Here is a 21,265-nt window from a genome sequence, read left to right on the forward strand (position 1 = left end):
TTCACTTGCATTAAGGTAAGCATCAACTGACAAGAAAGCACGCAAGGAATAGAATCTTACTGTTTCTTCCATAGATAGCAGCAGGTGAACAGAAGACAGACTTCACCTCACAATGTGCTTCAGGTGATCCTTATCCACTTCAAACTAATAAAAAATATCAAGATATCATAGGAAAAGCCTTTAAAGCCTTCATATCAATTGAGAAAGAGCCCAACAACTGTAATCATGACTGACTTTGTTAGACAATCTTATCCTATCTTCTATGCTTGGCTTCCTGTCTTCACCCTGCTCACAAACAAGAAAGTTGTTTCTCACAATGGGATCAAGGCGTTTGTAACCATTATCCTGTTAACAAAGAGAGTCAAGATAAAAGAGGATGGAGATAACTGTCATGTTTGCGTAAGTATGGAAAAGTAGACAGAATAAGAGACGAAGTAATAAATAAGAAAAGCTTCCCTGTGAGGCTCGCTGGATGATGACCTGGATCCTTCTGCTCCTTGGGATGGATCCTCTTCTGCATCCTGTCAATTGGAAGTCAAGAGGTCAAAGCTCAACCAGGTCAACATCACTTGAGAAGTAAATAATGGGGAAAGAATGCAGGGAGAAGAGCCCAAATCTTACCTCATCTTTCAATGATGGCTGCAGCTGAATGTGAGACAACAGACTCCTCCTCACCACGTGCTTCGGATGGTCCTAAGCTTCTTCTTCCTAATAAAAATATACAGATGTCAAGTAAGTAAACTGAGAAAGAGCCAACAAAGACATGGCATGATTGATCACACGAATCTTACCCTTTTTTTCTCTGCTTGGCTGCAGATAATTTCCTGTCCTATACCTCACTCCATGCTGACAATCATGGAAGTTGTTCCCCACATCGGGATCCAGGCATACGTAACCATCCTCCTGTTAACACAGGGAGTCAGGAAGTTAAAGGAAAAACCTAACTCCTCTGATCAAATTAGATTTAAAACAACAGGAAATCAAAGTTGTAACAAATGCAATATATATTTCATACCACTTTGGCCAATACTGATTTCTGTTCATAGGGCCAAAGTTTTTTTTTCAATTGGTTTACGATTCCGCCGACCCTAATTTTCACCAATCATGAAAATAAAAATAATGTCTTTTTCCGACATATTTTTCCGGATTTTTCTCAGCTGAACTGGTGGGTTTTAAATTTTAGAATGCATCTTAGTCAAATAAGCGCTATAAATATATGAGACCTTTACAAACATTTAGGTGACCGTAAATAAACACATGTGCAAACCAAAAATGGCGGTTCTGTCATGTAACAAGGTAATTCCTCACTGAAAGGAAAGACACACACTTAAAGAACTTTTTCTGCATGGAAAAGTGAATAAAATCTTGGATGCATGATCCCTTTCTCTAATTGCGATATCTCAATTGGCTAAATTCATCCCGTAATATTGGAGAGTGTATGACCAACCCTGATCGACCTACCAGACATGGATACACCTATAGGTAACAGGGATTTATCAGTGCCTTCTCATGGGCCGAAATTCGGCCCCATTCCTAATTGAAAATGAGTTCAGTTTTCCCAATTTGGCATTATTTTTTCCCAATTGGTGAACAATGCTTTTATTTTTAACTATCTTTGGGAAAAAAGTAAAATTGTCAGATTGTCTGTAATTTTCATCTATTTAACTCATTTAGCAAAGCTACAGTCATAACACATGTTTTAAAACACTGAAAAAACGTCGCCAACTTTTAATCCGAATTTCCTCCGTTTTCTAAAAAATGATGATATTGTGTAATTATATAGATTTATTAAGTTATTTCCATCTACTCAATTGATCTACAAGTGAATGGTAAGGACTTTATGCATTATTTCAGATAGAAAAATATATTTTCAATGCATTAATACATATTAAAAGAGGACTTTTAGAAATGTGTACTTAGTATAATTTTTTGCAGGAGGTTTATAATCTCCAGAAACAGATACTATAATGACCTAAATTGAAATCTCATACACACATGTACATGTACTACCCTAAGATGTATAAATACTTTATACTCATTGAAGTCCATTTTAATTGTCGTTTGGTTGCCCAAATTAGAGTTCATGCTGAAATGTTAAATGAATTACCCCTGAATACATGATTTAAGCAACATTTTAATTTTTTTTTCCAATTTCATCAAATAGCCGATATTTTTTTCCCAATTCCCCAAAAATGGTGTTTCCCAAAATAGGCTGATAAATCCATGGATAATAGTTAAGCCAATCTAGTGTTGAGAGATACATCTTAGTTGAAGTAACGCTGACCTGAGTGAGTGATTATTTCACTGGATAAATTCAAATGTGTATAAAACATTTTGTTAATTTATAGAAGTAATTTTAATATACAAATCTTTGCAAATTTGATACTCAATTGAGATTAGAGCCCTCTGAATTACTAAGTAAATAATGAGCATTGCCTACTGTGCAGGTACATAACAAAATTTAAAGAAGGGCTTGATTGAGAAATTATTTGAACATTAAATTTAATAGCTGCATGATCAAATTATTACAGTATAACCTTTATTTCAATGTCAATTACTTTCAATATTGTTAAACAATTAAATTGTATTTTTCTTCAATCTAAATTTAACTTAAATTTGAATCTTTATTTTTAGTTTGTGGGGATACCGAGGTTTATAACACATCACATATCACTGAAGAGCACAAAAAGAAGTTGAACATCATGAACCAAGCACTGATTGACAAACAAAAATCAGAACTAAATGAAAATGACATTCAGTCTAAAGTTAGAAATGAATTAAAATTAAATAAAAAGAGTTATGTGATCAAGACAATAAAACTTAAAAGTACTATTGACGTGTATTATTTTCATTAAAATAAACATTGCTGGTATTTAAAAATGAAATGGTTGAATCCTAAATTATTTTTATTTTTATTTTTCGACCACCCAATGCATTTTTTTGAGACAGAAAATCGTAAACCAAAAAAAATAAAAACTTTGGCCTAGGTGGACAATGAGCTCCTCATCTTTTGGTCTGCCTTACTTCTCCTGTGTCGTCCTTCGTCTGAGTTCCTGAAAATATACAACTTACAGAAGATTAGTAATAAATCAAACAAATATCACAGAAATTCACAAAATCATCTTTTCAAAAGACAAAATTAGTGGGAAAAAATTTAGCAAATGGGGACAGTTATCTAGGGAAAGGAAGTAGGAAAGGGGGTAGAGGAATTGAATGGGGATAGTTAGTCATGTTAGAGTAGGTAGGGGATAGGAGACAAAAAAGAGACAAAGTAGTTAATCAAAAAGAAAAAAAAACTTCTCTGTGATGTTCCCTGGATGATGACCTGGGTCCTTCTTTTGCTCCTTGGAATGGGCCCTTCTGTTCTGCATCCTGTCAATTGGAAGTCAAGAGTTCAAAGCCCAACCAGATCAACATCAATTGACAAGTTAACAATGGGGAAGAGTGCAAAAAGAAGAGCCCATATCTTACCTCATCTTTCAATGATGGCTGCAGCTGAATGAGAGACAGACTTCTATTATCCATGTGCTTCAGGTGGTCCTAAACTTCTTCCTAATAAAAATATCCAGATATCAAGGAAGTAACTGAGAAAGCGCCAACAAAATCCAGACATGACATGATTGATCACACGAATCTTACCCTTTCTTCTCTGCTTGGCTGCAGATAATTCCCTGCCCTATACCCCACCCATGCTGACAATCATGGAAGTTGTTCCTCACATTGGGATCCAGGTATCCGTAACCATCCTCCTGTAAACACAGAGAGTCAGGAAGTCAAAAAAAACCTTGCTGCACTAATCAAATTAGATTTAAAACAACAGGAAATCAAAGTTGTAACAAATGCAATATATATTTCATACCACTTTGGCCAATACTGATTTCTGTTCATAGCTGGACAATGAGCTCTTCATCTTTTGGTCTGCCTTACTTCTCCTGTGTCGTCCTTCATCTGAGTTCCTGAAAATATACAACTTACAGAAGATTAGTAATAAATCAAACAATTACAAATATCACAGAAATTCACGAAATCATCTTTTCAAAAGACAAAATTAGTGGGAAAAAAGTTAGCAAATGGGGACAGTTATCTAGGGAAAGGAAGGAGGAAAGGGGGTAGAGGAATTGAATGGGGATAGTTAGTCATGTTAGAGTAGGTAGGGGATAGGAGACAAAAAAGAGACAAAGTAGTTAATCAAAAAGAAAAAAACTTCTCTGTGATGTTCCCTGGATGATGACCTGGGTCCTTCTTTTGCTCCTTGGAATGGGCCCTTCTGTTCTGCATCCTGTCAATTGGAAGTCAAGAGTTCAAAGCCCAACCAGATCAACATCAATTGACAAGTTAACAATGGGGAAGAGTGCAAAAAGAAGAGCCCATATCTTACCTCATCTTTCAATGATGGCTGCAGCTGAATGAGAGACAGACTTCTATTATCCACGTGCTTCAGGTGGTCCTAAACTTCTTCCTAATAAAAATATCCAGATATCAAGGAAGTAACTGAGAAAGCGCCAACAAAATCCAGACATGACATGATTGATCACACGAATCTTACCCTTTCTTCTCTGCTTGGCTGCAGATAATTCCCTGCCCTATACCCCACCCATGCTGACAATCATGGAAGTTGTTCCTCACATTGGGATCCAGGTTTCCGTAACCATCCTCCTGTTAACACAGAGAGTCAGGAAGTCAAAGGAAAAACCTTACTGCTCTGATCAAATTAGATTTAAAACAACAGGCAACAGGAAATCAAAGTTGTAACAAATGCAATATATATTTCATACCACTTTGGCCAATACTGATTTCTGTTCATAGCTGGACAATGAGCTCTTCATCTTTTGGTCTCCCTTACTTCTCCTGTGTCGTCCTTCGTCTGAGTTCCTGAAAATATACAACTTACAGAAGATTAGTAATAAATCAAACAAATATCACAGAAATTCACAAAATCATCTTTTCAAAAGACAAAATTAGTGGGAAAAAATTTAGCAAATGGGGACAGTTATCTAGGGAAAGGAAGTAGGAAAGGGGGTAGAGGAATTGAATGGGGATAGTTAGTCATGTTAGAGTAGGTAGGGGATAGGAGACAAAAAAGAGACAAAGTAGTTAATCAAAAAGAAAAAAACTTCTCTGTGATGTTCCCTGGATGATGACCTGGGTCCCTCTTTTGCTCCTTGGAATGGGCCCTTCTGTTCTGCATCCTGTCAATTGGAAGTCAAGAGTTCAAAGCCCAACCAGATCAACATCAATTGACAAGTTAACAATGGGGAAGAGTGCAAAAAGAAGAGCCCATATCTTACCTCATCTTTCAATGATGGCTGCAGCTGAATGAGAGACAGACTTCTATTATCCACGTGCTTCAGGTGGTCCTAAACTTCTTCCTAATAAAAATATCCAGATATCAAGGAAGTAACTGAGAAAGCGCCAACAAAATCCAGACATGACATGATTGATCACACGAATCTTACCCTTTCTTCTCTGCTTGGCTGCAGATAATTCCCTGCCCTATACCCCACCCATGCTGACAATCATGGAAGTTGTTCCTCACATTGGGATCCAGGTTTCCGTAACCATCCTCCTGTAAACACAGAGAGTCAGGAAGTCAAAAAAAACCTTGCTGCACTGATCAAATTAGATTTAAAACAACAGGAAATCAAAGTTGTAACAAATGCAATATATATTTCATACCACTTTGGCCAATACTGATTTCTGTTCATAGCTGGACAATGAGCTCTTCATCTTTTGGTCTCCCTTACTTCTCCTGTGTCGTCCTTCGTCTGAGTTCCTGAAAATATACAACTTACAGAAGATTAGTAATAAATCAAACAAATATCACAGAAATTCACAAAATCATCTTTTCAAAAGACAAAATTAGTGGGAAAAAATTTAGCAAATGGGGACAGTTATCTAGGGAAAGGAAGTAGGAAAGGGGGTAGAGGAATTGAATGGGGATAGTTAGTCATGTTAGAGTAGGTAGGGGATAGGAGACAAAAAAGAGACAAAGTAGTTAATCAAAAAGAAAAAAAAACTTCTCTGTGATGTTCCCTGGATGATGACCTGGGTCCTTCTTTTGCTCCTTGGAATGGGCCCTTCTGTTCTGCATCCTGTCAATTGGAAGTCAAGAGTTCAAAGCCCAACCAGATCAACATCAATTGACAAGTTAACAATGGGGAAGAGTGCAAAAAGAAGAGCCCATATCTTACCTCATCTTTCAATGATGGCTGCAGCTGAATGAGAGACAGACTTCTATTATCCACGTGCTTCAGGTGGTCCTAAACTTCTTCCTAATAAAAATACCCAGATATCAAGGAAGTAACTGAGAAAGCGCCAACAAAATCCAGACATGACATGATTGATCACACGAATCTTACCCTTTCTTCTCTGCTTGGCTGCAGATAATTCCCTGCCCTATACCCCACCCATGCTGACAATCATGGAAGTTGTTCCTCACATTGGGATCCAGGTTTCCGTAACCATCCTCCTGTAAACACAGAGAGTCAGGAAGTCAAAAAAAACCTTGCTGCACTAATCAAATTAGATTTAAAACAACAGGAAATCAAAGTTGTAACAAATGCAATATATATTTCATACCACTTTGGCCAATACTGATTTCTGTTCATAGCTGGACAATGAGCTCTTCATCTTTTGGTCTCCCTTACTTCTCCTGTGTCGTCCTTCGTCTGAGTTCCTGAAAATATACAACTTACAGAAGATTAGTAATAAATCAAACAAATATCACAGAAATTCACAAAATCATCTTTTCAAAAGACAAAATTAGTGGGAAAAAATTTAGCAAATGGGGACAGTTATCTAGGGAAAGGAAGTAGGAAAGGGGGTAGAGGAATTAAATGGGGATAGTTAGTCATGTTAGAGTAGGTAGGGGATAGGAGACAAAAAAGAGACAAAGTAGTTAATCAAAAAGAAAAAAAAACTTCTCTGTGATGTTCCCTGGATGATGACCTGGGTCCTTCTTTTGCTCCTTGGAATGGGCCCTTCTGTTCTGCATCCTGTCAATTGGAAGTCAAGAGTTCAAAGCCCAACCAGATCAACATCAATTGACAAGTTAACAATGGGGAAGAGTGCAAAAAGAAGAGCCCATATCTTACCTCATCTTTCAATGATGGCTGCAGCTGAATGAGAGACAGACTTCTATTATCCACGTGCTTCAGGTGGTCCTAAACTTCTTCCTAATAAAAATACCCAGATATCAAGGAAGTAACTGAGAAAGCGCCAACAAAATCCAGACATGACATGATTGATCACACGAATCTTACCCTTTCTTCTCTGCTTGGCTGCAGATAATTCCCTGCCCTATACCCCACCCACGCTGACAATCATGGAAGTTGTTCCTCACATTGGGATCCAGGTTTCCGTAACCATCCTCCTGTAAACACAGAGAGTCAGGAAGTCAAAAAAAACCTTGCTGCACTGATCAAATTAGATTTAAAACAACAGGAAATCAAAGTTGTAACAAATGCAATATATATTTCATACCACTTTGGCCAATACTGATTTCTGTTGATAGCTGGACAATGAGCTCTTCATCTTTTGGTCTCCCTTACTTCTCCTGTGTCGTCCTTCGTCTGAGTTCCTGAAAATATACAACTTACAGAAGATTAGTAATAAATCAAACAATTACAAATATCACAGAAATTCACGAAATCATCTTTTCAAAAGACAAAATTAGTGGGAAAAAAGTTAGCAAATGGGGACAGTTAACTAGGGAAAGGAAGTAGGAAAGGGGGTAGAGTAATTGAATGGGGATAGTTAGTCATGTTAGAGTAGGTAGGGGATAGGAGACAAAAAAGAGATAAAGTAGTTAATCAAAAAGAAAAAAAACTTCTCTGTGATGTTCCCTGGATGATGACCTGGGTCCTTCTTTTGCTCCTTGGAATAGCCCTTCTGTTCTGCATCCTGTCAATTGGAAGTCAAGAGTTCAAAGCCCAACCAGATCAACATCAATTGACAAGTTAACAATGGGGAAGAGTGCAAAAAGAAGAGCCCATATCTTACCTCATCTTTCAATGATGGCTGCAGCTGAATGAGAAACAGACTTCTATTATCCACGTGCTTCAGGTGGTCCTAAACTTCTTCCTAATAAAAATATCCAGATATCAAGGAAGTAACTGAGAAAACGCCAACAAAATCCAGACATGACATGATTGATCACGCGAATCTTACCCTTTCTTCTCTGCTTGGCTGCAGATAATTCCCTGCCCTATACCCCACCCATGCTGACAATCATGGAAGTTGTTCCTCACATTGGGATCCAGGTTTCCGTAACCATCCTCCTGTAAACACAGAGAGTCAGGAAGTCAAAAAAAACCTTGCTACACTAATCAAATTAGATTTAAAACAACAGGAAATCAAAGTTGTAACAAATGCAATATATATTTCATACCACTTTGGCCAATACTGATTTCTGTTCATAGCTGGACAATGAGCTCTTCATCTTTTGGTCTGCCTTACTTCTCCTGTGTCGTCCTTCGTCTGAGTTCCTGAAAATATACAACTTACAGAAGATTAGTAATAAATCAAACAAATATCACAGAAATTCACAAAATCATCTTTTCAAAAGACAAAATTAGTGGGAAAAAATTTAGCAAATGTGGACAGTTATCTAGGGAAAGGAAGTAGGAAAGGGGGTAGAGGAATTGAATGGGGATAGTTAGTCATGTTAGAGTAGGTAGGGGATAGGAGACAAAAAAGAGACAAAGTAGTTAATCAAAAAGAAAAAAAAACTTCTCTGTGATGTTCCCTGGATGATGACCTGGGTCCTTCTTTTGCTCCTTGGAATGGGCCCTTCTGTTCTGCATCCTGTCAATTGGAAGTCAAGAGTTCAAAGCCCAACCAGATCAACATCAATTGACAAGTTAACAATGGGGAAGAGTGCAAAAAGAAGAGCCCATATCTTACCTCATCTTTCAATGATGGCTGCAGCTGAATGAGAGACAGACTTCTATTATCCACGTGCTTCAGGTGGTCCTAAACTTCTTCCTAATAAAAATATCCAGATATCAAGGAAGTAACTGAGAAAGCACCAACAAAATCCAGACATGACATGATTGATCACACGAATCTTACCCTTTCTTCTCTGCTTGGCTGCAGATAATTCCCTGCCCTATACCCCACCCATGCTGACAATCATGGAAGTTGTTCCTCACATTGGGATCCAGGTTTCCGTAACCATCCTCCTGTAAACACAGAGAGTCAGGAAGTCAAGAAAAACCTTGCTGCACTGATCAAATTAGATTTAAAACAACAGGAAATCAAAGTTGTAACAAATGCAATATATATTTCATACCACTTTGGCCAATACTGATTTCTGTTCATAGCTGGACAATGAGCTCTTCATCTTTTGGTCTCCCTTACTTCTCCTGTGTCGTCCTTCGTCTGAGTTCCTGAAAATATACAACTTACAGAAGATTAGTAATAAATCAAACAATTACAAATATCACAGAAATTCACGAAATCATCTTTTCAAAAGACAAAATTAGTGGGAAAAAAGTTAGCAAATGGGGACAGTTAACTAGGGAAAGGAAGTAGGAAAGGGGGTAGAGTAATTGAATGGGGATAGTTAGTCATGTTAGAGTAGGTAGGGGATAGGAGACAAAAAAGAGATAAAGTAGTTAATCAAAAAGAAAAAAAACTTCTCTGTGATGTTCCCTGGATGATGACCTGGGTCCTTCTTTTGCTCCTTGGAATAGCCCTTCTGTTCTGCATCCTGTCAATTGGAAGTCAAGAGTTCAAAGCCCAACCAGATCAACATCAATTGACAAGTTAACAATGGGGAAGAGTGCAAAAAGAAGAGCCCATATCTTACCTCATCTTTCAATGATGGCTGCAGCTGAATGAGAAACAGACTTCTATTATCCACGTGCTTCAGGTGGTCCTAAACTTCTTCCTAATAAAAATATCCAGATATCAAGGAAGTAACTGAGAAAGCGCCAACAAAATCCAGACATGACATGATTGATCACACGAATCTTACCCTTTCTTCTCTGCTTGGCTGCAGATAATTCCCTGCCCTATACCCCACCCACGCTGACAATCATGGAAGTTGTTCCTCACATTGGGATCCAGGTTTCCGTAACCATCCTCCTGTAAACACAGAGAGTCAGGAAGTCAAAAAAAACCTTGCTGCACTAATCAAATTAGATTTAAAACAACAGGAAATCAAAGTTGTAACAAATGCAATATATATTTCATACCACTTTGGCCAATACTGATTTCTGTTCATAGCTGGACAATGAGCTCTTCATCTTTTGGTCTCCCTTACTTCTCCTGTGTCGTCCTTCGTCTGAGTTCCTGAAAATATACAACTTACAGAAGATTAGTAATAAATCAAACAAATATCACAGAAATTCACAAAATCATCTTTTCAAAAGACAAAATTAGTGGGAAAAAATTTAGCAAATGGGGACAGTTATCTAGGGAAAGGAAGTAGGAAAGGGGGTAGAGGAATTGAATGGGGATAGTTAGTCATGTTAGAGTAGGTAGGGGATAGGAGACAAAAAAGAGACAAAGTAGTTAATCAAAAAGAAAAAAAAACTTCTCTGTGATGTTCCCTGGATGATGACCTGGGTCCTTCTTTTGCTCCTTGGAATGGGCCCTTCTGTTCTGCATCCTGTCAATTGGAAGTCAAGAGTTCAAAGCCCAACCAGATCAACATCAATTGACAAGTTAACAATGGGGAAGAGTGCAAAAAGAAGAGCCCATATCTTACCTCATCTTTCAATGATGGCTGCAGCTGAATGAGAGACAGACTTCTATTATCCACGTGCTTCAGGTGGTCCTAAACTTCTTCCTAATAAAAATACCCAGATATCAAGGAAGTAACTGAGAAAGCGCCAACAAAATCCAGACATGACATGATTGATCACACGAATCTTACCCTTTCTTCTCTGCTTGGCTGCAGATAATTCCCTGCCCTATACCCCACCCACGCTGACAATCATGGAAGTTGTTCCTCACATTGGGATCCAGGTTTCCGTAACCATCCTCCTGTAAACACAGAGAGTCAGGAAGTCAAAAAAAACCTTGCTACACTAATCAAATTAGATTTAAAACAACAGGAAATCAAAGTTGTAACAAATGCAATATATATTTCATACCACTTTGGCCAATACTGATTTCTGTTCATAGCTGGACAATGAGCTCTTCATCTTTTGGTCTCCCTTACTTCTCCTGTGTCGTCCTTTATTTGAGTTTCTGAAAATATACAACTTACAGAAGATTAATAATAAATCAAACAATTACAAATATCACAGAAATTCACGAAATCATCTTTTCAAAAGACAAAATTAGTGGGAAAAAAGTTAGCAAATGGGGACAGTTAACTAGGGAAAGGAAGTAGGAAATGGGGTAGAGGAATTGAATGGGGATAGTTAGTCATGTTAGAGTAGGTAGGGGATAGGAGACAAAAAAGAGACAAAGTAGTTAATCAAAAAGAAAAAAAAACTTCTCTGTGATGTTCCCTGGATGATGACCTGGGTCCTTCTTTTGCTCCTTGGAATGGGCCCTTCTGTTCTGCATCCTGTCAATTGGAAGTCAAGAGTTCAAAGCCCAACCAGATCAACATCAATTGACAAGTTAACAATGGGGAAGAGTGCAAAAAGAAGAGCCCATATCTTACCTCATCTTTCAATGATGGCTGCAGCTGAATGAGAGACAGACTTCTATTATCCACGTGCTTCAGGTGGTCCTAAACTTCTTCCTAATAAAAATATCCAGATATCAAGGAAGTAACTGAGAAAACGCCAACAAAATCCAGACATGACATGATTGATCACGCGAATCTTACCCTTTCTTCTCTGCTTGGCTGCAGATAATTCCCTGCCCTATACCCCACCCATGCTGACAATCATGGAAGTTGTTCCTCACATTGGGATCCAGGTTTCCGTAACCATCCTCCTGTAAACACAGAGAGTCAGGAAGTCAAAAAAAACCTTGCTGCACTAATCAAATTAGATTTAAAACAACAGGAAATCAAAGTTGTAACAAATGCAATATATATTTCATACCACTTTGGCCAATACTGATTTCTGTTCATAGCTGGACAATGAGCTCTTCATCTTTTGGTCTCCCTTACTTCTCCTGTGTCGTCCTTCGTCTGAGTTCCTGAAAATATACAACTTACAGAAGATTAGTAATAAATCAAACAAATATCACAGAAATTCACAAAATCATCTTTTCAAAAGACAAAATTAGTGGGAAAAAATTTAGCAAATGGGGACAGTTATCTAGGGAAAGGAAGTAGGAAAGGGGGTAGAGGAATTAAATGGGGATAGTTAGTCATGTTAGAGTAGGTAGGGGATAGGAGACAAAAAAGAGACAAAGTAGTTAATCAAAAAGAAAAAAAAACTTCTCTGTGATGTTCCCTGGATGATGACCTGGGTCCTTCTTTTGCTCCTTGGAATGGGCCCTTCTGTTCTGCATCCTGTCAATTGGAAGTCAAGAGTTCAAAGCCCAACCAGATCAACATCAATTGACAAGTTAACAATGGGGAAGAGTGCAAAAAGAAGAGCCCATATCTTACCTCATCTTTCAATGATGGCTGCAGCTGAATGAAAGACAGACTTCTATTATCCACGTGCTTCAGGTGGTCCTAAACTTCTTCCTAATAAAAATACCCAGATATCAAGGAAGTAACTGAGAAAGCGCCAACAAAATCCAGACATGACATGATTGATCACACGAATCTTACCCTTTCTTCTCTGCTTGGCTGCAGATAATTCCCTGCCCTATACCCCACCCACGCTGACAATCATGGAAGTTGTTCCTCACATTGGGATCCAGGTTTCCGTAACCATCCTCCTGTAAACACAGAGAGTCAGGAAGTCAAAAAAAACCTTGCTGCACTGATCAAATTAGATTTAAAACAACAGGAAATCAAAGTTGTAACAAATGCAATATATATTTCATACCACTTTGGCCAATACTGATTTCTGTTGATAGCTGGACAATGAGCTCTTCATCTTTTGGTCTCCCTTACTTCTCCTGTGTCGTCCTTCGTCTGAGTTCCTGAAAATATACAACTTACAGAAGATTAGTAATAAATCAAACAATTACAAATATCACAGAAATTCACGAAATCATCTTTTCAAAAGACAAAATTAGTGGGAAAAAAGTTAGCAAATGGGGACAGTTAACTAGGGAAAGGAAGTAGGAAAGGGGGTAGAGTAATTGAATGGGGATAGTTAGTCATGTTAGAGTAGGTAGGGGATAGGAGACAAAAAAGAGATAAAGTAGTTAATCAAAAAGAAAAAAAACTTCTCTGTGATGTTCCCTGGATGATGACCTGGGTCCTTCTTTTGCTCCTTGGAATAGCCCTTCTGTTCTGCATCCTGTCAATTGGAAGTCAAGAGTTCAAAGCCCAACCAGATCAACATCAATTGACAAGTTAACAATGGGGAAGAGTGCAAAAAGAAGAGCCCATATCTTACCTCATCTTTCAATGATGGCTGCAGCTGAATGAGAAACAGACTTCTATTATCCACGTGCTTCAGGTGGTCCTAAACTTCTTCCTAATAAAAATATCCAGATATCAAGGAAGTAACTGAGAAAACGCCAACAAAATCCAGACATGACATGATTGATCACGCGAATCTTACCCTTTCTTCTCTGCTTGGCTGCAGATAATTCCCTGCCCTATACCCCACCCATGCTGACAATCATGGAAGTTGTTCCTCACATTGGGATCCAGGTTTCCGTAACCATCCTCCTGTAAACACAGAGAGTCAGGAAGTCAAAAAAAACCTTGCTGCACTAATCAAATTAGATTTAAAACAACAGGAAATCAAAGTTGTAACAAATGCAATATATATTTCATACCACTTTGGCCAATACTGATTTCTGTTCATAGCTGGACAATGAGCTCTTCATCTTTTGGTCTGCCTTACTTCTCCTGTGTCGTCCTTCGTCTGAGTTCCTGAAAATATACAACTTACAGAAGATTAGTAATAAATCAAACAAATATCACAGAAATTCACAAAATCATCTTTTCAAAAGACAAAATTAGTGGGAAAAAATTTAGCAAATGTGGACAGTTATCTAGGGAAAGGAAGTAGGAAAGGGGGTAGAGGAATTGAATGGGGATAGTTAGTCATGTTAGAGTAGGTAGGGGATAGGAGACAAAAAAGAGACAAAGTAGTTAATCAAAAAGAAAAAAAAACTTCTCTGTGATGTTCCCTGGATGATGACCTGGGTCCTTCTTTTGCTCCTTGGAATGGGCCCTTCTGTTCTGCATCCTGTCAATTGGAAGTCAAGAGTTCAAAGCCCAACCAGATCAACATCAATTGACAAGTTAACAATGGGGAAGAGTGCAAAAAGAAGAGCCCATATCTTACCTCATCTTTCAATGATGGCTGCAGCTGAATGAGAGACAGACTTCTATTATCCACGTGCTTCAGGTGGTCCTAAACTTCTTCCTAATAAAAATATCCAGATATCAAGGAAGTAACTGAGAAAGCACCAACAAAATCCAGACATGACATGATTGATCACACGAATCTTACCCTTTCTTCTCTGCTTGGCTGCAGATAATTCCCTGCCCTATACCCCACCCATGCTGACAATCATGGAAGTTGTTCCTCACATTGGGATCCAGGTTTCCGTAACCATCCTCCTGTAAACACAGAGAGTCAGGAAGTCAAAAAAAACCTTGCTGCACTGATCAAATTAGATTTAAAACAACAGGAAATCAAAGTTGTAACAAATGCAATATATATTTCATACCACTTTGGCCAATACTGATTTCTGTTGATAGCTGGACAATGAGCTCTTCATCTTTTGGTCTCCCTTACTTCTCCTGTGTCGTCCTTCGTCTGAGTTCCTGAAAATATACAACTTACAGAAGATTAGTAATAAATCAAACAATTACAAATATCACAGAAATTCACGAAATCATCTTTTCAAAAGACAAAATTAGTGGGAAAAAAGTTAGCAAATGGGGACAGTTAACTAGGGAAAGGAAGTAGGAAAGGGGGTAGAGTAATTGAATGGGGATAGTTAGTCATGTTAGAGTAGGTAGGGGATAGGAGACAAAAAAGAGATAAAGTAGTTAATCAAAAAGAAAAAAAACTTCTCTGTGATGTTCCCTGGATGATGACCTGGGTCCTTCTTTTGCTCCTTGGAATAGCCCTTCTGTTCTGCATCCTGTCAATTGGAAGTCAAGAGTTCAAAGCCCAACCAGATCAACATCAATTGACAAGTTAACAATGGGGAAGAGTGCAAAAAGAAGAGCCCATATCTTACCTCATCTTTCAATGATGGCTGCAGCTGAATGAGAAACAGACTTCTATTATCCACGTGCTTCAGGTGGTCCTAAACTTCTTCCTAATAAAAATATCCAGATATCAAGGAAGTAACTGAGAAAACGCCAACAAAATCCAGACATGACATGATTGATCACACGAATCTTACCCTTTCTTCTCTGCTTGGCTGCAGATAATTCCCTGCCCTATACCCCACCCACGCTGACAATCATGGAAGTTGTTCCTCACATTGGGATCCAGGTTTCCGTAACCATCCTCCTGTAAACACAGAGAGTCAGGAAGTCAAAAAAAACCTTGCTGCACTAATCAAATTAGATTTAAAACAACAGGAAATCAAAGTTGTAACAAATGCAATATATATTTCATACCACTTTGGCCAATACTGATTTCTGTTCATAGCTGGACAATGAGCTCTTCATCTTTTGGTCTCCCTTACTTCTCCTGTGTCGTCCTTCGTCTGAGTTCCTGAAAATATACAACTTACAGAAGATTAGTAATAAATCAAACAAATATCACAGAAATTCACAAAATCATCTTTTCAAAAGACAAAATTAGTGGGAAAAAATTTAGCAAATGGGGACAGTTATCTAGGGAAAGGAAGTAGGAAAGGGGGTAGAGGAATTGAATGGGGATAGTTAGTCATGTTAGAGTAGGTAGGGGATAGGAGACAAAAAAGAGACAAAGTAGTTAATCAAAAAGAAAAAAAAACTTCTCTGTGATGTTCCCTGGATGATGACCTGGGTCCTTCTTTTGCTCCTTGGAATGGGCCCTTCTGTTCTGCATCCTGTCAATTGGAAGTCAAGAGTTCAAAGCCCAACCAGATCAACATCAATTGACAAGTTAACAATGGGGAAGAGTGCAAAAAGAAGAGCCCATATCTTACCTCATCTTTCAATGATGGCTGCAGCTGAATGAGAGACAGACTTCTATTATCCACGTGCTTCAGGTGGTCCTAAACTTCTTCCTAATAAAAATACCCAGATATCAAGGAAGTAACTGAGAAAGCGCCAACAAAATCCAGACATGACATGATTGATCACACGAATCTTACCCTTTCTTCTCTGCTTGGCTGCAGATAATTCCCTGCCCTATACCCCACCCACGCTGACAATCATGGAAGTTGTTCCTCACATTGGGATCCAGGTTTCCGTAACCATCCTCCTGTAAACACAGAGAGTCAGGAAGTCAAAAAAAACCTTGCTACACTAATCAAATTAGATTTAAAACAACAGGAAATCAAAGTTGTAACAAATGCAATATATATTTCATACCACTTTGGCCAATACTGATTTCTGTTCATAGCTGGACAATGAGCTCTTCATCTTTTGGTCTCCCTTACTTCTCCTGTGTCGTCCTTTATTTGAGTTTCTGAAAATATACAACTTACAGAAGATTAATAATAAATCAAACAATTACAAATATCACAGAAATTCACGAAATCATCTTTTCAAAAGACAAAATTAGTGGGAAAAAAGTTAGCAAATGGGGACAGTTAACTAGGGAAAGGAAGTAGGAAATGGGGTAGAGGAATTGAATGGGGATAGTTAGTCATGTTAGAGTAGGTAGGGGATAGGAGACAAAAAAGAGACAAAGTAGTTAATCAAAAAGAAAAAAAAACTTCTCTGTGATGTTCCCTGGATGATGACCTGGGTCCTTCTTTTGCTCCTTGGAATGGGCCCTTCTGTTCTGCATCCTGTCAATTGGAAGTCAAGAGTTCAAAGCCCAACCAGATCAACATCAATTGACAAGTTAACAATGGGGAAGAGTGCAAAAAGAAGAGCCCATATCTTACCTCATCTTTCAATGATGGCTGCAGCTGAATGAGAGACAGACTTCTATTATCCACGTGCTTCAGGTGGTCCTAAACTTCTTCCTAATAAAAATACCCAGATATCAAGGAAGTAACTGAGAAAGCGCCAACAAAATCCAGACATGACATGATTGATCACACGAATCTTACCCTTTCTTCTCTGCTTGGCTGCAGATAATTCCCTGCCCTATACCCCACCCACGCTGACAATCATGGAAGTTGTTCCTCACATTGGGATCCAGGTTTCCGTAACCATCCTCCTGTAAACACAGAGAGTCAGGAAGTCAAAAAAAACCTTGCTACACTAATCAAATTAGATTTAAAACAACAGGAAATCAAAGTTGTAACAAATGCAATATATATTTCATACCACTTTGGCCAATACTGATTTCTGTTCATAGCTGGACAATGAGCTCTTCATCTTTTGGTCTGCCTTACTTCTCCTGTGTCGTCCTTTGTCTGAGTTCCTGAAAATATACAACTTACAGAAGATTAGTAATAAATCAAACAAATATCACAGAAATTCACAAAATCATCTTTTCAAAAGACAAAATTAGTGGGAAAAAATTTAGCAAATGGGGACAGTTATCTAGGGAAAGGAAGTAGGAAAGGGGGTAGAGGAATTGAATGGGGATAGTTAGTCATGTTAGAGTAGGTAGGGGATAGGAGACAAAAAAGAGATAAAGTAGTTAATCAAAAAGAAAAAAACTTCTCTGTGATGTTCTCTGGATGATGACCTGGGTCCTTCTTTTGCTCCTTGGAATAGCCCTTCTGTTCTGCATCCTGTCAATTGGAAGTCAAGAGTTCAAAGCCCAACCAGATCAACATCAATTGACAAGTTAACAATGGGGAAGAGTGCAAAAAGAAGAGCCCATATCTTACCCCATCTTTCAATGATGGCTGCAGCTGAATGAGAAACAGACTTCTATTATCCACGTGCTTCAGGTGGTCCTAAACTTCTTCCTAATAAAAATATCCAGATATCAAGGAAGTAACTGAGAAAGCACCAACAAAATCCAGACATGACATGATTGATCACACGAATCTTATCCTTTCTTCTCTGCTTGGCTGCAGAAAATTCCCTGCCCTATATCCCACCCATGCTGACAATCATGGAAGTTGTTCCTCACATTGGGATCCAGGTTTCCGTAACCATCCTCCTGTAAACACAGAGAGTCAGGAAGTCAAAAAAACCTTGCTGCACTAATCAAATTAGATTTAAAACAACAGGAAATCAAAGTTGTAACAAATGCAATATATATTTCATACCACTTTGGCCAATACTGATTTCTGTTCATAGCTGGACAATGAGCTCTTCATCTTTTGGTCTCCCTTACTTCTCCTGTGTCGTCCTTCGTCTGAGTTCCTGAAAATATACAACTTACAGAAGATTAGTAATAAATCAAACAATTACAAATATCACAGAAATTCACAAAATCATCTTTTCAAAAGACAAAATTAGTGGGAAAAAAGTTAGCAAATGGGGACAGTTAACTAGGGAAAGGAAGTAGGAAATGGGGTAGAGGAATTGAATGGGGATAGTTAGTCATGTTAGAGTAGGTAGGGGATAGGAGACAAAAAAGAGACAAAGTAGTTAATCAAAAAGAAAAAAAAACTTCTCTGTGATGTTCCCTGGATGATGACCTGGGTCCTTCTTTTGCTCCTTGGAATGGGCCCTTCTGTTCTGCATCCTGTCAATTGGAAGTCAAGAGTTCAAAGCCCAACCAGATCAACATCAATTGAAAGAAAACAATGGGAAAGAGTGCAAAAAGAAGAGCCCATATCTTACCTCATCTTTCAATGATGGCTGCAGCTGAATGAGAGACAGACTCCTATTATCCACGTGCTTCAGGTGGTCCTAAACTTCTTCCTAATAAAAATATCCAGATATCAAGGAAGTAACTGAGAAAGCGCCAACAAAATCCAGACATGACATGATTGATCACACGAATCTTACTCTTTCTTCTCTGCTTGGCTGCAAATAATTCCCTGCCCTATACCCCACCCATGCTGACAATCATGGAAGTTGTTCCTCACATTGGGATCCAGGTTTCCGTAACCATCCTCCTGTAAACACAGAGAGTCAGGAAGTCAGAAGAGAAACCTTGCTGCACTGATTAAATTAAATTTAAAACAACAGGAAATCAAAGTTGTAACAAATGCAATATATATTTCATACCACTTTGGCCAATACTGATTTCTGTTCATAGCTGGACAATGAGCTCTTCATCTTTTGGTCTGCCTTACTTCTCCTGTGTCGTCCCTTGTCTGAGTTCCTGAAAATATACAACTTACAGAAGATTAGTAATAAATCAAACAATTATAAATATCACTGAAATTTACAAAAACACAAAAACATAATTTAAAAAAAGAGAAAAAGAAAAAAGTAGAAAAATAAGCTAGCAAATGGGGACAGTTAGCTGTGGAAAGAGTTGAAGAGAGGGTGTAGGGGAAGAGAATTTAGATCGTTAGTAATATTATAGTAGGTTCATGTAGTGGATAAGAGACAGAAATAGAGACCAAGGAATTTAACAAAACAGAAAGAAAAAAACTTCTCTGTGAGCTAGGCTCCCTGGATGATGAACCCGGGTCCTTCTTCTGCTCCTTCTTCCTAATAATAAAAATATCCAGATGTTAAAGGAATTGACTGAGAAAAAACAAACAAAATCCAGACATGACAGAATTTATCTCACCAATCTTATCGTTTTTTCTCAACTTGGCTGCAGTTGATTTCCTGCTAATATCCACGCTTTGCTGACAATTATGGAAGTTGTTCCTCACATTGGGATCCCGTTTAATGTTACCATCCTCCTGTTAAAATAGGGTCAGGATGTCAAAGAAGAAATCTTAATGCTTTGATCAAGTTATAATAAAAACAACATGGAATCAAAATTCCAGTGAAGAAATATCAGAATAATTTTTATTTTTAATTGACATCCATTTTAAATAGTATTGTTTTTTTTTAATTATAACTAGAATTAGCTTAAACTAGCACCTAAATGTATTTTAAAAATCTCATTGTTTTGAGACAGCATTTAAATATGATTTCTTAAGTAAGCAGGATTGAAATGCTTTCACAAAGACTTATCTGGGTAATGGGTATAAAGTTGTGTAAAGTATTCATTCCAAAATTTGATTTGATAAGATAGATTGACAGAAAATGAGGAAAGTTTAAAGGAAATTGTGACAGACGGACACATGGAAGGATTAACGAACAAGGAAAGAAAGATGAAAGACAGAACTGAAAAAACTGTATGCCCCAAGCAATACATGTGAATCCACTTATATACACCACTTATACAAAATATTAGAGGGTCTATGAATTTAGTTTCCACATCCAGGTTTATACAGATGACATACTAGATAACAGAGTTAAATTAACAACAATAGACAAGTTCAACCAGAAAGTCAGTTGCTTAAATAGAAATCATTTTTAAAATTCCGTGGTATAGATAAAACAAGAGGTCCATGGGCCACAACGCTCACATGAGTAACTTTGGCCCTGCTGTTCTTCACCAGACTATCCCCCATGTAATACCTTTTGGCCCATCCTACCCCAAGGGGTCATGATTTTAACAATTTGTAATCTACACTACTCCAGGATGCTTCCACATAAATTTCAGCATTTATGGCCCAGTGGTTCTTAAAAAGGAGATCTTTAAAGATTTTTCATATATATATATATTTCAATGTAAAAAGTTAATTCCTTATTGTGGCCCATCCTACCCCCGGGGGTCATGATTTTAAAGATTTAGAATCTACACTACCCCAGGATGCTTCCACATAAGTTTCAGCTTTTCTGGTCGAATGGTTCTTGACAAAACGATTTTTAAAGATTTTTACTATATATTTCAATGTAAAACATGGGTTCCCTATTGTGACCCCACCCTACCCCCGAGGGGCATGATTTTATCAATTTAGAATCTACACTATTCCAGGATGCTTTCACATAAGTTTGTTTTCTGGCCCAGTGGTTCTTGAGAAGAAGATTTTTAAAGATTTTTTTTTCTATATAGTTCAGTCTTAAACTTGGATTCTCTATTTTGGCCCCACCCTACCCCCGGGGGTCATGGTTTTTACAATTTATTTTTAAAAATATAAATTATAAATTGAAATTTATTTCAATGTAAAACTTAAATTCCCTTTTGTGACCCCACATTACCCCCGGAGGTTGTGATTTTATCTACACCAC

At 37.9% G+C, this 21,265-nt stretch overlaps 1 protein-coding gene across 1 annotated transcript; it reads right to left on the reverse strand.

Moving 5' to 3' along the window:
- Positions 1 to 622: 622 nt before the first annotated feature.
- LOC133175337 (filaggrin-2-like) lies at positions 623 to 20,604 on the reverse strand. The gene is made up of 56 exons (XM_061310430.1): positions 20,590 to 20,604; positions 19,748 to 19,884; positions 19,253 to 19,349; positions 19,031 to 19,140; positions 18,690 to 18,764; positions 18,343 to 18,439; positions 18,204 to 18,233; positions 17,956 to 17,979; positions 17,783 to 17,856; positions 17,444 to 17,540; positions 17,224 to 17,333; positions 16,882 to 16,956; positions 16,535 to 16,631; positions 16,315 to 16,424; positions 15,973 to 16,047; positions 15,632 to 15,728; positions 15,412 to 15,521; positions 14,725 to 14,821; positions 14,505 to 14,614; positions 14,163 to 14,237; positions 13,822 to 13,918; positions 13,602 to 13,711; positions 12,915 to 13,011; positions 12,695 to 12,804; positions 12,353 to 12,427; positions 12,012 to 12,108; positions 11,792 to 11,901; positions 11,450 to 11,524; positions 11,103 to 11,199; positions 10,883 to 10,992; positions 10,541 to 10,615; positions 10,200 to 10,296; positions 9,980 to 10,089; positions 9,293 to 9,389; positions 9,073 to 9,182; positions 8,731 to 8,805; positions 8,390 to 8,486; positions 8,170 to 8,279; positions 7,483 to 7,579; positions 7,263 to 7,372; positions 6,921 to 6,995; positions 6,580 to 6,676; positions 6,360 to 6,469; positions 6,018 to 6,092; positions 5,677 to 5,773; positions 5,457 to 5,566; positions 5,115 to 5,189; positions 4,776 to 4,872; positions 4,547 to 4,656; positions 4,205 to 4,279; positions 3,860 to 3,956; positions 3,640 to 3,749; positions 3,326 to 3,372; positions 3,025 to 3,053; positions 792 to 903; positions 623 to 708 (listed from the first exon to the last, which is right to left on the reverse strand). The coding sequence occupies exons 1-56, from the start codon at positions 20,602 to 20,604 to the stop codon at positions 623 to 625; spliced, it is 5,070 nt and encodes a 1,689-aa protein (XP_061166414.1).
- Between the last annotated feature and the right edge of the window lie 661 nt (positions 20,605 to 21,265).

This window comes from Saccostrea echinata, unplaced genomic scaffold, assembly GCF_033153115.1.
Source record: "Saccostrea echinata isolate AGI-Se365-2 ecotype Australia unplaced genomic scaffold, CSIRO_AGI_Sech_v1 ptg000062l, whole genome shotgun sequence".
NCBI classification, from domain to species: Eukaryota; Metazoa; Mollusca; class Bivalvia; order Ostreida; family Ostreidae; genus Saccostrea; species Saccostrea echinata.

Excerpts from the sequence above, each read along its gene's own strand:
- LOC133175337 (XM_061310430.1), bottom strand. Across the intron at positions 17,980-18,203 it reads ACGGAAACCTGGATCCCAAT|CTGCAGCCATCATTGAAAGA; the intron begins GTGAGGAACAAC and ends TTTCTCATTCAG. Across the intron at positions 4,280-4,546 it reads AGCCAAGCAGAGAAGAAAGG|GATGCAGAACAGAAGGGCCC; the intron begins GTAAGATTCGTG and ends TCCAATTGACAG.